The following is a 12,785-nucleotide window of genomic DNA, read 5'->3' on the forward strand; positions in this document are numbered from 1 at the left end:
AGGTATTCTGCCTTTTTGGTTTATTTATCTTAATTTTTTAAAAGAATTATTTATTTAATTTTATTCATTCATCCATTTATTTTAATTTGATCAGAGTGAGAAACAGAAAGAGAGAGAGAGAAAAAATGAGAAAGCAAACCACCAAGTCTGGGACTCAAACTGTGGTTGCATTTGGGAAAGGTCAAGGCCCCCGTCTGGTCCCCCATTTTTTTTTTTTTTTTTTGCTATAGGCCGTGTGCGTTTGTGGGAGAAGGACAGAGAGAAAGTGAGAAAATGCCCCAAGGTGGTAAGGAGTGGCCACACTACAATCCCTTCTTCTCCGTTCTCCTCTTGAGGTTTGGGGCGCACAGGCGTGTGGTACGGCCATTCCCCCCGGGAGTGATCTCTCACTCCACCCCACCCCTGCCTCTCTCCTGCAAGTGCACATACCCTATGTAAATGAAACATAAATCAATTTTTAAAAATAAATTGTAAAAAATTACCATTTGGGACTAGCAGGTGACATGACGGTTAAGGCACTGGACGCTCCCACATGGTCAATCATGGATCGAGTCCCAGACCTGATGGCTTGCTTTCTCACTTTCTTTCTCTCTCTCTCTCTCTCTGTCTCTCTCTGATCAAATTAAAATAAATGAATGAATAAATAAAATTAAAATAAATAATTCTTTTTTAAAAAAAATGACCATTCCTGTTTCAGCCTGTAAGTAAAATGAACATCCTTATACCAGATCCTACATGAGGGGCCACAGTTCAAATCCTGACCTTGGAGGCTTGAGGAACACGCTGGCCATGTTTGTGCGCATGCCCCGAGTCCTGGCGGGATGGGAAAACGAAGGGATTGTGGCATGACTACATTCCAATGCGGCTGTTTTCTTCTTCTCCCTATATTTCTCTGTCTTTCTCTTGGAGCCCTCTGGCAATTAAAAAGAAAAAATAAAAAAATTAAATTAAGTGAGCATTCCTAGGTGGTACAGGCGTGTGTGCCTACGGTCCCAACGACCCAGGAGGCTGAGGCAGGAGGACTGTGTGAGGCCAGCCAGCCTCGGCAACGCAGTGAGACCTTGTCGAGAAAAATAAATCAATCCCAGATTTTATTTTATTTTTTTAGATTTTTGCTGTGGGACTTGTGTCTTGATGGAGAGATACAGAGACGGAAAGAGAGGGAACGTGAGAAATCAAACACACATATACACGCACACACACACACACCACCCCCAGGGTGATGGCCACACTGCAGCCTCTTCCCCTCCAGTCTCTCGGGATTTTAGGGTATGCACAGACACACTCGACATAATTTTCAAGCTGCCAAGTCTGGGGTTCAAACCGCACAGGCAGCCATGTGGGATCCGGCCACCTTAACACCATGTCACCTGCTGGCCCACCAGATGATTCTTTTTATTTTTTATTGTATTTATTCCTTTTAATTTGAACAGACAGAGACACAGAGAGAGAGAGAGAGAGAGAAAGTGAGAAAGCAAGCCGCGCGGTCTGGGACTCGAACCATGGTCGACCACGTGGGAGTGTCCAGCTGCCCAGTGCTTTAACCACCACGCCACCTGCTGGCCCCCAGATGATTCTTTGGCCAGCTGAAATTGAGAACCACTGGGATATCAGGGAACTTAAAGCACAGACTTTTTCCTTCGCCTGCATGAAGACGAAGGCAGCACGACACGGACACCCTGTAGTCCCGGCGCTTCGTCCATACAGATGTGGAGAAACTGCAGCCCAGAGAAGCCAAGCGACTTGCCAGAGACACACAGCAAATGGCCTTCAGCCTCGGGCCTCCCTCACGGTCAGAGGCTCATTCACCTGGAGGGCCCCGCCTAAGCAGCTGTTGAACACCAGCTCTATTTGGCCCAGGCGGGGATATTTATTCCCTCTGAGGAGGAGGGGAAAGTCCGAAGAAGCTTTTAATATTCTGTTTAGGGTAAGTGTTGGTGAGGTCACAGAGGATTCACTTCCCCAAGCTGGTAAAAACTTACTTTCTGGTTTTCCTTCTCACATGACATGATTTACTAAATATATTTAACTTAAAATGAATGCTTTTTTTAAATTTAATTTGTTGAAGGGTGTGTGTGCTTCCCGGAGAGAGGGAGAGAGGGAAGTAAGAAAGCACCTCCCCCAAAGGGAATGGCCGCCGTCCCTTCTCCTCCGTTCTCCTGTAGATTTGGGGCACACACGCACATGCATCCAGCGTGGGGTTCAATCCTTCGGTTCAGGACTGTCTTGTGGGATCCAGCATCTTAACCCACCTGATCTTAACCACTACGCCACCTGCCGGCCCCTATATGACAACGTTTAGCGACAGATCTCAGATACGTGGAAACTGGAACAAGGGTGTGAGTCCCAGAACACGGACACGGGCCACTCATCCACTCATCGCATTTCAGCCTGGTCATCATTGTCTCCTCTTGAGGGACCTTGGGCATGTCGCCGAGGCCTTCTGGGCCCCAGCTGGATAAATGACCTTGAATCTTCCCAGTTCTGATGCTGTGCGGTCCGAGTCCCACGCACCCTCCAGGCAGCCTGTAGCGAAGTCCTTCCTGGCTTGTCTGTTGCAAGACCCCACGGGAGGCCTACTCTCAACTGAGGGCTCCATCTAGACCAGAGAACGAAGCGGGGCCAGAGATCTCTAGTCAGAGATGGCCTACAGAGGGCTTAATGACCAGTCCAGAAACCGGCTCCGGAAAACAGAGGCGGACAATAACCAGGGGCTTTCTCGGGGAAACGAGGCAGTCTAAGCAAGAGACAGGAAGTGAGGGCGGGCCAAGGCAGCCCCTCGGGTCCGATGAGGGACAACTTCCAGAAGGGCAGGAAGTCAAATCTCTGTGCCGCTCTCTGCACATTGTGGGCCAACAGAGCTTTGTTTGGTCAAAAAAGAAGCTTTGTTTGGTCAAAAAAGAATTTTTTAAACTTTTGTCTTTTTATGGTTTGGTGGGAGGGCATTAGAAATTTGAATAACTGACCTTTTCTCCATCTTTTTTTTTTTTTTTAAATTTTTGCCAGAGGGCACAGAACTTGCCAGAGTGACAGAGAAGCCCTGCCATGAGGACGGCCATGCTGCTGCAATTCCTCCTCCTCCCTGTCATCGAGGCGGGACTCGGGGCGCTCACGCTCTCACGCTTGGCATGTTTCTCAAGCCGCAGGGTCGGGGACGTGAACCGCCAGGTTGGCCATGTGGGGCCCAACTGCTTTAACCTCCACACCACCTGCTGGCCCACCCTTTCTTATTTATTTCATCTATGAGCAAGAGAGACAGAGAGGCAGGGAGACAGAAAGAAAGCAACAGCACAGGATGCCCACAATACTCAGGGAGGCCTCTCGACTCGAACTGGGAATTTTCCCATGTGGGATTGCACCGCAGAAAGTTGCATCTTACTACTGCACCACTGCGCGGCCCTTATTTATTTATTCTTCCATGAGGCAGAGAGGAACAGACAGAGACAGAGACAGAGACAGACAGAATCTGCAAAGGGTTTCTGACGCTGCGATCCACCCCCTGCCTCAGCCTCGGCCAGCCCTGACCATGGGCAGGCACATGCCCGGTGCACTGGGAGCCTCCAGACCCAAACCCAGAGCCTTCCAGTGTGGGTCAGCCTCCTGATTTTCAACAGTTAAGTGTCAGAGCTGGGGGCCAGCAGGTGGCATGGTGGTTAAGGGTGCTAGACTCCCACATGGCCAACCACGGTTCAAATCCTGAACCTGGTGGCTTGCTTTCTCACTTTCTCTTTCTTTCTCTCTCCCTCTCCTTCTCCCTCTCTGGTCAAATACAAATAAATAAATAAATAAATAACGAACGTTAAAAAAAAAAAAAAAAGAGGTGACACAGACAAGACCTGCAGGTAGTGTGGTAGTGTGGTGGCTAAGGCACTGGCCTCCCACATGGCCAACCAGTGTTCAAGTACCAGACCTGGAAACTTGCTTTCTCAATTTCTTTCTGTTTCTCTCTGGTCAGATTAAAGACTAATACTAAATAAATAGATCTTTATAAAACATAATCATAGAGCCATGGGTTTGCTCTTTCACTAGGCTCAACAGACAACACGAAAAACCAAAATGGATTTACTGGTGCCAAGGTACCACGTCAGCAGACCAGAACTGAGTTCTCTGACGTGGTTTCTCAGACAGGTCAGTATCAGCAGGCATGGTAATGAAGTTCCCTCGGCTTTAATTCTTGACAAAGGTAAGCTGAAGTGCCCCGATGTTAACCAGCCGGTTATTTTCCTATCACCCTTCCTCTCGGTTCCTGTCTCATTTTTGAATGAGCGATCGCTTTTCGTTCTGTTTTTGGAGCCTTCAGCCCTTCTCTATCCATAAATCCAAACTCCTCCTCTCAATGCCTCAGAGCAGTTACTCTACTTTATGAAATTAAATGGGATGGAATTCTAGAATCATAAGTAGAACCAAGAAATATATTTATTTGGTATTATTAGCCCATTTTATTTATTTTCAATTTTTATATATATATATATATATATATATGGTTAAATCGATGGACTTCCCCATAGGCAACCATGGTTTGCGTCCTGGACCTAGCAAGTTAAAACACACCATGCATGTGTGCGTGCGTGCCCAAGACCCTGAAAGGAGAATGGAGGAGAAGGGATTGTGGCGTGGCCATCTCCCCCGGGGGGGTGTTATTTCGCTTTCTGTCTCTGTCTCTCTCTGTCTTTCTGGAGAGTGTACACGCCCTATAGCAAAAACCTCCCCCCCAAAAAAAAAACTCTAAAAAAGAACCAGGCGAGGGACCAGCAGTTAGCATAATGGCTATGTCGCCGGACTACCACATAGTCGACAGTGGTTCAAGTCCTGGATCTGGTGGCTTAAACTCATGCCAGGCGCTTGTGCATGCATGCGTGCCTAAGATCCCTAGAGGAGAATGGAGGAGAAGGGATAGCGATGTGGCCATCCCGCCTGCGGGGGGATTTCTCGCTTTCTGTCTCTCTGTCTCTCTCTGGCAAGCGCACGCACCCTGTAGCAAAAAAAAAAAAAAAAAAAAAAAAAAGCGACGGACCATCAGTTAACATAATGGCTATGTCACTGGACTCCCATGTAGTTGAATGCAGTTTGAGTCCTGGACCCAGTGGCTTAAACTCACACCAAGTGCGTGTGCATGCATACCCAAGATCCCGAGAGGAGAATGGAGGAGAAGGGATTGTGGTGTGGCCATCCCCCCTGGGGGGTGATTTCTCGCTTTCTGGTTTCTTGTTTCTCTGTTTCTCTCTGTCTTCCTGGTGAGCACACGCCCTATAGCAAAAAGCTCTCCAAAAAAAAAAAAAAAAAAAACAGGCGAAAGGTCCAACTGCAGTGGCGTATGCTGGTGAGACAGTGCGCTCCACAGACCAGGACTACATGGGAGCCCAGGTTCAATTCCCAGTCCAACCTAAAGGTCAGGGGTGGTCTCTTGGTCCTGTCATCCCAATGACTTCAGAGGCTAAGGCGAGAGAGCATGGTAGGAGATCGTGACATGGAAAGACTCTGTCTTAAAGAAGAAAAGAGCAAATGAATTGAACAGACACTTTGCCAAGAAGATATGAAGACACTCAACTTCATGAGTCACTAGGGAAATGCAATTAGGACCATCCTGGCACCACTCAGAATGAGTGAAATGATAGACTGACCTAGGTAACGTGGTGATTAAGGCACTGGATCCCACATGGCCAATCTGCAGAAAACACAGAGAACACATTTGTGGGATGCGGATATGGTTTATCATTTGCTGATGAGGATGTGCATATGTTCTTAACTGGGCTGGATTGAGGTGTGTATCACGCTGGGTAAAGTCTCTTTACAATCTAAATGATGTATAGCGATTAAGTGTATAAAGAAGCATTAAAAATAATAAAAATTGTATATAAAAAAAGAAAACACAGAGAACAGAGGAAGATGTTGAAAAATGTCAAAAAATCTAAGGAAAATTTCCTCAACATGACAAATTATTATTTTTATATAGGCAACAAGTAATTGCTAGAGAGATAAAGTAAGAAAGCACCCTCCGGGGGGATGGCCACTTTGCGATCCCTTGACCTCCATCCTCCTCCGGAGATTTTGGATATGCACACACCTATGGCATGTTTTTTTCTTTTCTTTTTTTTTTTTTTTAAGAGAGATTTTTGCTATAGGGCATGTGAACTGGTCAGAGAGAGGAAGAAATAGAAAGGGAGAAATCATTCCCTGGGGAATGGCCATGTGCAATCCCTTCTCCATTTTCTCTCAGGATCTTGGGCACACATGCGCACACCTACGGCGTTTCAAGCCACCAGGTCTGGGACTTGAACCCCCGTTGGCCATGTGGGAGTCCAGCAACATAACCTTTACGCCACCTGGCATGTTTTTCAAGCCACTGGGTCCAGACTCCGACAGAGTTGGCCATGTGGAATCCACACCACCTGCTGGTCCAGTAGTTTCAATATTATTTTTACAATAAGAAATTATGTGTAATAAACTTTAGGGGGAAAAAAGCTGTATACTTGTCTTCGTTGTCCTGACCTTTAAAAATCACCTGTTTTGGAGGCTGGCAGCTGGCCTGGTAGTTAAGGTGTTGGACTCCCACATGGTCAACCACAGTTCAAGTCCTATACCTAGTGGCTTGACTCTCACGTTACCTTTCTCTCTGGTCAAATTAAACAATAATAATAATAATAATACATATAATTAAATAAAATAATACATATATTTTTAAATCACCTTTTTTTCTCCTGTCTGTCCCTTATGTTTTTGCTAGGCTTCCCACCATCTTTCCCAAATTTAGGTTATCTTGGTACTGGGACGACCAGCAGGTAGCGTGGTGGTTAAGGCGCTGGACACTCCCACATGGCCGACCGGGGTTCGAGTCCTGAGTCTGGTGGCTTGCTTTCTCACTTCCTCTCTCTCTCACTCTCACCCTCTCTCTCTGATCAAACTAAGGTTGAAGTTCAGCACCCTAACCGTCTACGCCGCCTACAAGGTCACTTCTCACACAGAAGCCACTGGGCGGTCAGGACACGCGCGCGTAGCGGAACTACATCTCCCAGGTGGCTGTGCGCCCGCAGGGGCGGGGAGCCCTCGGTAGCGGAGAACTACACTACCCAGTAACACCTTGCGGTAGGCGTTGGCTTGACCTCGACCGTACAACCATTGGTCCAGCGTCTGTGGGGATTTGCGTGGTGATTGGCTTAGCAGCCCGTCCGTTTCTGCCGGGCGCCGTTGAGTTTTGCAGTTAGGCTGCCTGAGCAGGGAGGTAGAGCGGAGCGCGGCGAGCCGGGCCGCGCTGACTGAGCCGGGTGAGTGACCTCCATGTCCGTCCTTCCTGCAGTCTTCTCGGGCACCTGCACTTCACTCCCTGGGACGGACCGGGAGTAGCCACGGGCGCGGGTATTCATGCAGGGGCGGGGACCGTAGGCACACGTGTTTCCCTTGACCTGAGAAGCGTCTCCAGGGACGCGGGAGGCAGACCCCCCTACACACACACACCCGGCACCTGTCCACGTGGGGGCCCACCTCGGCGTCCTGGCTGACTCGGGAGGAAGACACAGCCCGAGGCAGCCTGGACACCCGTGTACCTCCGCGGGGGCGTCTGCGGAGTCCTTTAGCTGAACACAGGACAGGGCACACGGACACTCTCCGCGGGGCACCTGTGACCCCGAACACCGGGGTCTGCCGCAGTAAAGTGGGTGGGAAAGGTGAACTCACACACACCGCATCCAGCCGCCAGCCTCCGGTGCTGCATTAGAGGCGTGCATATAATCGTTTTTCATTTTTATTTTGTCTCTTCGGATAAATACAAGGCTTGTTGGTACAAACGGCAGATTTGGAACTAGCAAAAGAGATAAGACCACCATTGTCCTGGGTTTAACAAGCCCCTACAGGTATATATAGCTCTTACTTTTTTCACAAAGCTTATCACATACGGTATCTTATATTAACCTCCCAGCAATCTGGGCTAACAGGGCATGTTTCATTCTCCCTTTCTAGAAGAGAAAAACCAGCTCCTGTTTAAATAAACCTGCCCTGGGGGGCCAGCCTATAGCGGTGGTTAAGGGGGCTGGATCCCACATGGCCAACTTTACCGGTTGGGTCCTTGACTGGCTGCTTGAAATACACACCAGGCACGTGTGCATATGTGCTCAAAATCCTGAGAGGAGAATGGAAGAGAAGAGACTGTGGAGTGACCATCCCCGGAGAGGATTTCTCACTTTCCCTCTCTCTCTGTTTCTCTCCAATGAGCACATGGGTTCTACAGCAAAAAAAACACAAAAAACAAACAAACAAAAAAAAACAGTGCTCAAGGTGCATGGGAGAAGTGGGATTTGAACACTGGTTTCTGGACCTGCTTATTTCTACAACTTGCTGCACAACCCACCCTCCCCCACCACCTTTTTCTTGGGTGTGTATCGTGCAGTTATAGGCAGGGCTTCCATGAAAGAAGAGTCTGGTAGCCTCCAGGCTCTTCCCAAAACCCCGTCAGGACACCTGTCACTGGCTTTGCTCCTGTTTCTCTCTCAGACTGGCAGGAAACCCAATACTGCCCTGCGTGACCTGAGCAGTCTCTGTATAATCCTGGGGGAGGTTTTGCCTCTTATTCGCCTGCCCAGGTTTAAACTGGTTCTCATAGATGCCTAGGGAGGAGTTCCAGGGTGGGTGAGAGGAGAAATAAGATAATGATGGACAGGCTAGAGCTTACCATCCTGCAGGCAATGCCCTCTGCATTACTACGAGTACCCATAAGCTAATTCTAAGGTCCCATCTGAAATCTTTCATTTATTCATTTATTTATTTTTAAGGTTTTGCCATAGAGCATATGCACTTGCTGGAGAGAGACAGAGATAGGGAAAGTGAGAAATCACTCCTTGGGGGGGATGGCCACACCCCAATCCATTTTCCTCTATTCTCCTCCTAGGATCTTTTTTTTGGGGAGAGGTTTTCACTGTAGGGCACGTGCGCTGGCCAGACAGAGAGAAAGAGAGAGAGACAGAAAGCGAGAAATCACCCCCCGAGGGGATGGCCACGCCACAGTCCCTTCTCCTCCATTCTCCTCTTGGGATCTTAGGCACACACGCACACGCACCCAGCGTGAGTTTTAAGCCACTGGGTCTGGAATGCAAACTGCGGTCGACTACGTGGGAGTCCAACGACATAGCCATTACGCTAACTGCTGGTCCCTCCTCCTAGGATCTTGAGCACACATGCCCGGCATGATTTTCAAGCCAGCAGGCCCAGGACTCAAACCATGGTTGGCCATGTGGGATCCAGCTCCTTAACCACCATGCCAACTGCTGGCCCTCCTAAAGTCATTTTATATATGTTTCTAGTTTATTTTTGCCACATCAAACTCAGTAATGACAGAAAGAGGGCCAACCTGTAGCTCAGCAGTTAGAGCGCCGGATCCCCCGTGACCTCCCTTGTGGCCTCAGCTGCTGCTGCCGCATCACTATGGCTCCCCTGGAACTGGAGTGTCTTGAAATAAATACATATTAAAAACAAACAAAGAATGGGCTGGCGCAGTAGCACAGAGGTCAAAGTGTTTTTCATTAGGAGTTGGATCCCCCATGACAACCAGCATTCAAATCCTGGCCCTGGCAGCCTGGAAAACACACTGGGCTCGTTTGTATGCCTGCCCCCTAAATCCTGATGGGAAGGAAAAATGAAGGAAAAGGATTGGGTTGTGGCCACGCCTTATTAAGGGGCACTTTCTTCCTCCCTCTTTCTCTGTCTCTCTCTTTCTGGGAAGCACATGCCACCCTGTGGCCAGAGAATAAAAGCTGTGACACACCCACTTAGTGGAGCAGTATTCAGTCGTTTGAAATGATATTTATTGGCTCAGCACAGTGGCACAGATAATAGGTGTGCTTTCTGCAAAGTTCTTCTGTATTCTAAAGGTTGATTTTTTTGGGGGGGGCGGGGAGAAGTTATTCGCTATAGGGTGCGTGCGCTTGCCGGACAGACAGAGAGACATAGAGACAGAAAGCGAGAAATCCCCCTCCATGGGGCAATCCTGTCTCCTCCATTCTCCTCTCGGGATCTTGGGCACACACGCACACGCGCCTGGCGTAAGTTTTAAGCCACCGGGTCCAGGACGCGAACCGTAGTCGACTACATGGGAGTCCAGCGACATAGCCATTGCGCTAACTGCTGGTTCCCCTAAAGGTTGATTTTTAATCATTTATTGGGTAGCTTTCTTTTGTCTTTTTTTGTTTTCAGTGTGAGAGGGCACATGCTCTGGCCAGAGAGGAAAAGCACCCTCAGTGGGGTGTGGTCAAATCACATTCTCTTTCCTCCATTTCTCCTTCCCATCAGGATTTTGGGCACACATGCACATGTGCCTCGCATATTTTTCAAGCCACCAGGGCCAGGCTTTGAACCATGGTCAGCCATGAGGGACTTAGCTCCCAACGCACAGCTCTTAACCACATACCAGACACTGGGCTGATCTCCGGAGATACAGCTGTCTGTAGGCTACTGAGTCCCTGCAGGTATGGAGCCTCCTTGTGGGTAGAGAGGACAGAGAACACACATCAGCAAGTGTGCAGAGAGCTGGACAGGAAATAAGCTCGCCTCCCGGAGGGGTGCTCCTTCGCCAAGCCCTGGTGCCTGAGGGAGCTGCCTTGGGAAGAGCGAGTAGGAGTAGGGCTGCCCATCAGACGCGGGGAGCTTGCACGCTGAGGCAAGGCCAGCAGACAGGCTGTGACACACGCTCTTCAGCACCATCAGAAGCAGTCCGACACGTGGCTGAGCATAGGAAGAGCAAGGATGGTCCAGAGTGAGGCGGAAAGCGTCCACATGGTCAGATCATGGGGCCTGGATACCCTTCCACAGTGAAGCATGCCCCTGTGCCAGGGCGAGCCTGCAGTGTGTGCAGAGAGCAGGGAGGGGAGATGCCCAAGGTCCCCGGGCCTTGCCTTTGGGTGGTGTGGGCTTCTTGGAGAATCCCAGGCCTGTTGTCTGGTCCCACACATCTGACAGTCCCCCTCAGTGTTCAGCTCGAGTGGGCTCACACTTGATCTCAGACGGGGGCATGCCCTAAAGTTGCCAGGTGTCGTCGGAAAGCGAATTGATCTCTGGATGTGAGCGATTTGCCTGTCATTCAGTCCACAGGTACTGGGCAGGTGCCGTTGGGGGCTCTACCCCAGGTACTGGGCAGGTGGGATGCACACGTGAGGTCGCACCCTCGGCACGTTTCAAGTGGAGGAGAGAGGCCGGAAACTTACCAGTACAGATATCCCCTGGTAACGAGTGCTGGAAGGAACACAGCAGTGCTGCTTTAAACAGCTGGTCAGGGAGGGCTGCCCTGAGGAGGTGGTGTCGCAGCAGGGGCCCTGAGAAGCCTTGGTGTTCATTCCACGTCTCTTGCCTTTAGCTTGATACCAATGGGCAGTGCGTGGGCCAGAGGCAGGGATGGTCGGCTATGACCCCAGCGCAGATGGGAGGAACGTCACCAAGTTCGAGGTGGCGGTGGCTGGGTCTGTGTCTGGACTTGTCACACGAGTGCTGATCAGCCCTTTGGATGTCATCAAGATCCGTTTCCAGGTACCCCTCCCCTGTTTCTGCAAGGAGGGCTGGAGAGCGCGTTCAGTTGCGTGTGCAGCTCCTGAGACTTGGCGCTTTGTCAAGGAGACACGCTTCCTCGCCTTCGTCCTCGCCTCCACCGCCCTTTCTGAACTCCCTCCTCAGCCCTCCCCTTGTCCTGACCTTTCTGATCTTGATCCCCAGCTTCAGATCGAGCGCTTGTCTCGCAGTGACCCCAACGCAAAATACCATGGCATTCTGCAGGCCGCGAGGCAGATCTTACAGGAGGAGGGCCCGGCGGCGTTCTGGAAGGGACACATCCCCGCGCAACTTCTCTCCATCAGCTACGGGGCTGTCCAAGTAGGTGGGGGGGTCTGGTGCTCAGTGCAGGAGCAGAGGGAGGGTGAGGCATGCAGGACGCTCACCTCAACTGGGGAGTGGGATTAGAAGCCGGGCTTCTTGGCTCTAGCTGTTCCTCCATTCAGCTGAGCGGGTATAAGCCACAGTGCATAGACCGTGGTCACATAGCTGTGGGGTGCCAACCATGGGCCAGCCCCTTGAAGAGGTTTTCAGCACTTCACGCAGACAGCCTCACACCGTCTCACAGGTTCCACTGTTACCCTTGTTTTATTTTATTTTACTTGTTTAGGTGTTATAAAGGCTCACCAGAGAGAGACAGTGAGAGGGAAAGTGAAAAATCACCCCCCGGGGGCATGGCCCTACTGTCCTCCTTTTCCTCTGTTCTCCTCCTGGGATTTTGGGCACACACACACGCACATGCACACGTGCCTGGTATGATTTTCAAGCCACTGGGTCCAGGACCCAAACCATGGTCAGCTAAGCAGGAGTCCAGCGCCTTAACCACCATGCTACTGCCAGAACCGCCACCCCTGTGTTATGGATGAGGAGCTCTGAGGCAGACAGGGCTTATGTAATTAGCCCAGCCAGAGTCCTAGCCAGCGAGTGGCCCAGCTGAGGTTCCCACGTGGGCAGCGAGCCCCGAGCCGTCTCTGCCTGCTCTTCACAGCTGTCACAGCCACTGCACAGGCCGGAGGCCTACGGGGCTGACGTGCCCCTGCTGTTCCGTCTCCGGCTGGCACAGAGGTGTTGTGTGAGGTGGGTACATGGAACAGCGTCACGGACTCAGGAAGCTGAGTGGCCTTGAGGTGGCTGGAGGAAGGTCTGTGTGGAGGGGGTTCCCCTGGGGGACACATTCCCACAGAATCTGCCCCAGAGAAGGGGGATTCTCAAACAGCGCCGCAGTCACCTGCTCCGTGGGGTCTCCTGCGAAAGTCAGATGG

General features: G+C 50.5%; 1 protein-coding gene across 10 annotated transcripts in view; it reads left to right on the forward strand.

Moving 5' to 3' along the window:
* Window positions 1–7,159: 7,159 nt before the first annotated feature.
* The window catches only part of SLC25A19 (solute carrier family 25 member 19), a 12,955-nt gene continuing 7,329 nt past the window's right edge, over window positions 7,160–12,785 (forward strand). For 3 of the 10 annotated variants that reach the window (XM_006145821.3, XM_006145820.3, XM_006145822.3), the window contains exons 1-4: window positions 7,174–7,262; window positions 7,767–7,847; window positions 11,336–11,505; window positions 11,689–11,844. In XM_006145821.3, coding sequence (XP_006145883.1) covers window positions 11,374–11,505; window positions 11,689–11,844 — 288 coding nt within the window. In that variant the 5' untranslated portion in view covers window positions 7,174–7,262; window positions 7,767–7,847; window positions 11,336–11,373. Of the gene's footprint in view, window positions 7,263–7,766; window positions 7,848–11,066; window positions 11,251–11,335; window positions 11,506–11,688; window positions 11,845–12,785 lie in introns of all 10 variants that reach the window. The other 7 variants (XM_006145815.3, XM_027770794.1, XM_027770791.1 and 4 more) reach the window with 6 other exon arrangements.

The sequence above is a fragment of the Tupaia chinensis genome, unplaced genomic scaffold (assembly GCF_000334495.1).
Source record: "Tupaia chinensis unplaced genomic scaffold, TupChi_1.0 Scaffold000159_1, whole genome shotgun sequence".
Classification (NCBI taxonomy): Eukaryota; Metazoa; Chordata; class Mammalia; order Scandentia; family Tupaiidae; genus Tupaia; species Tupaia belangeri.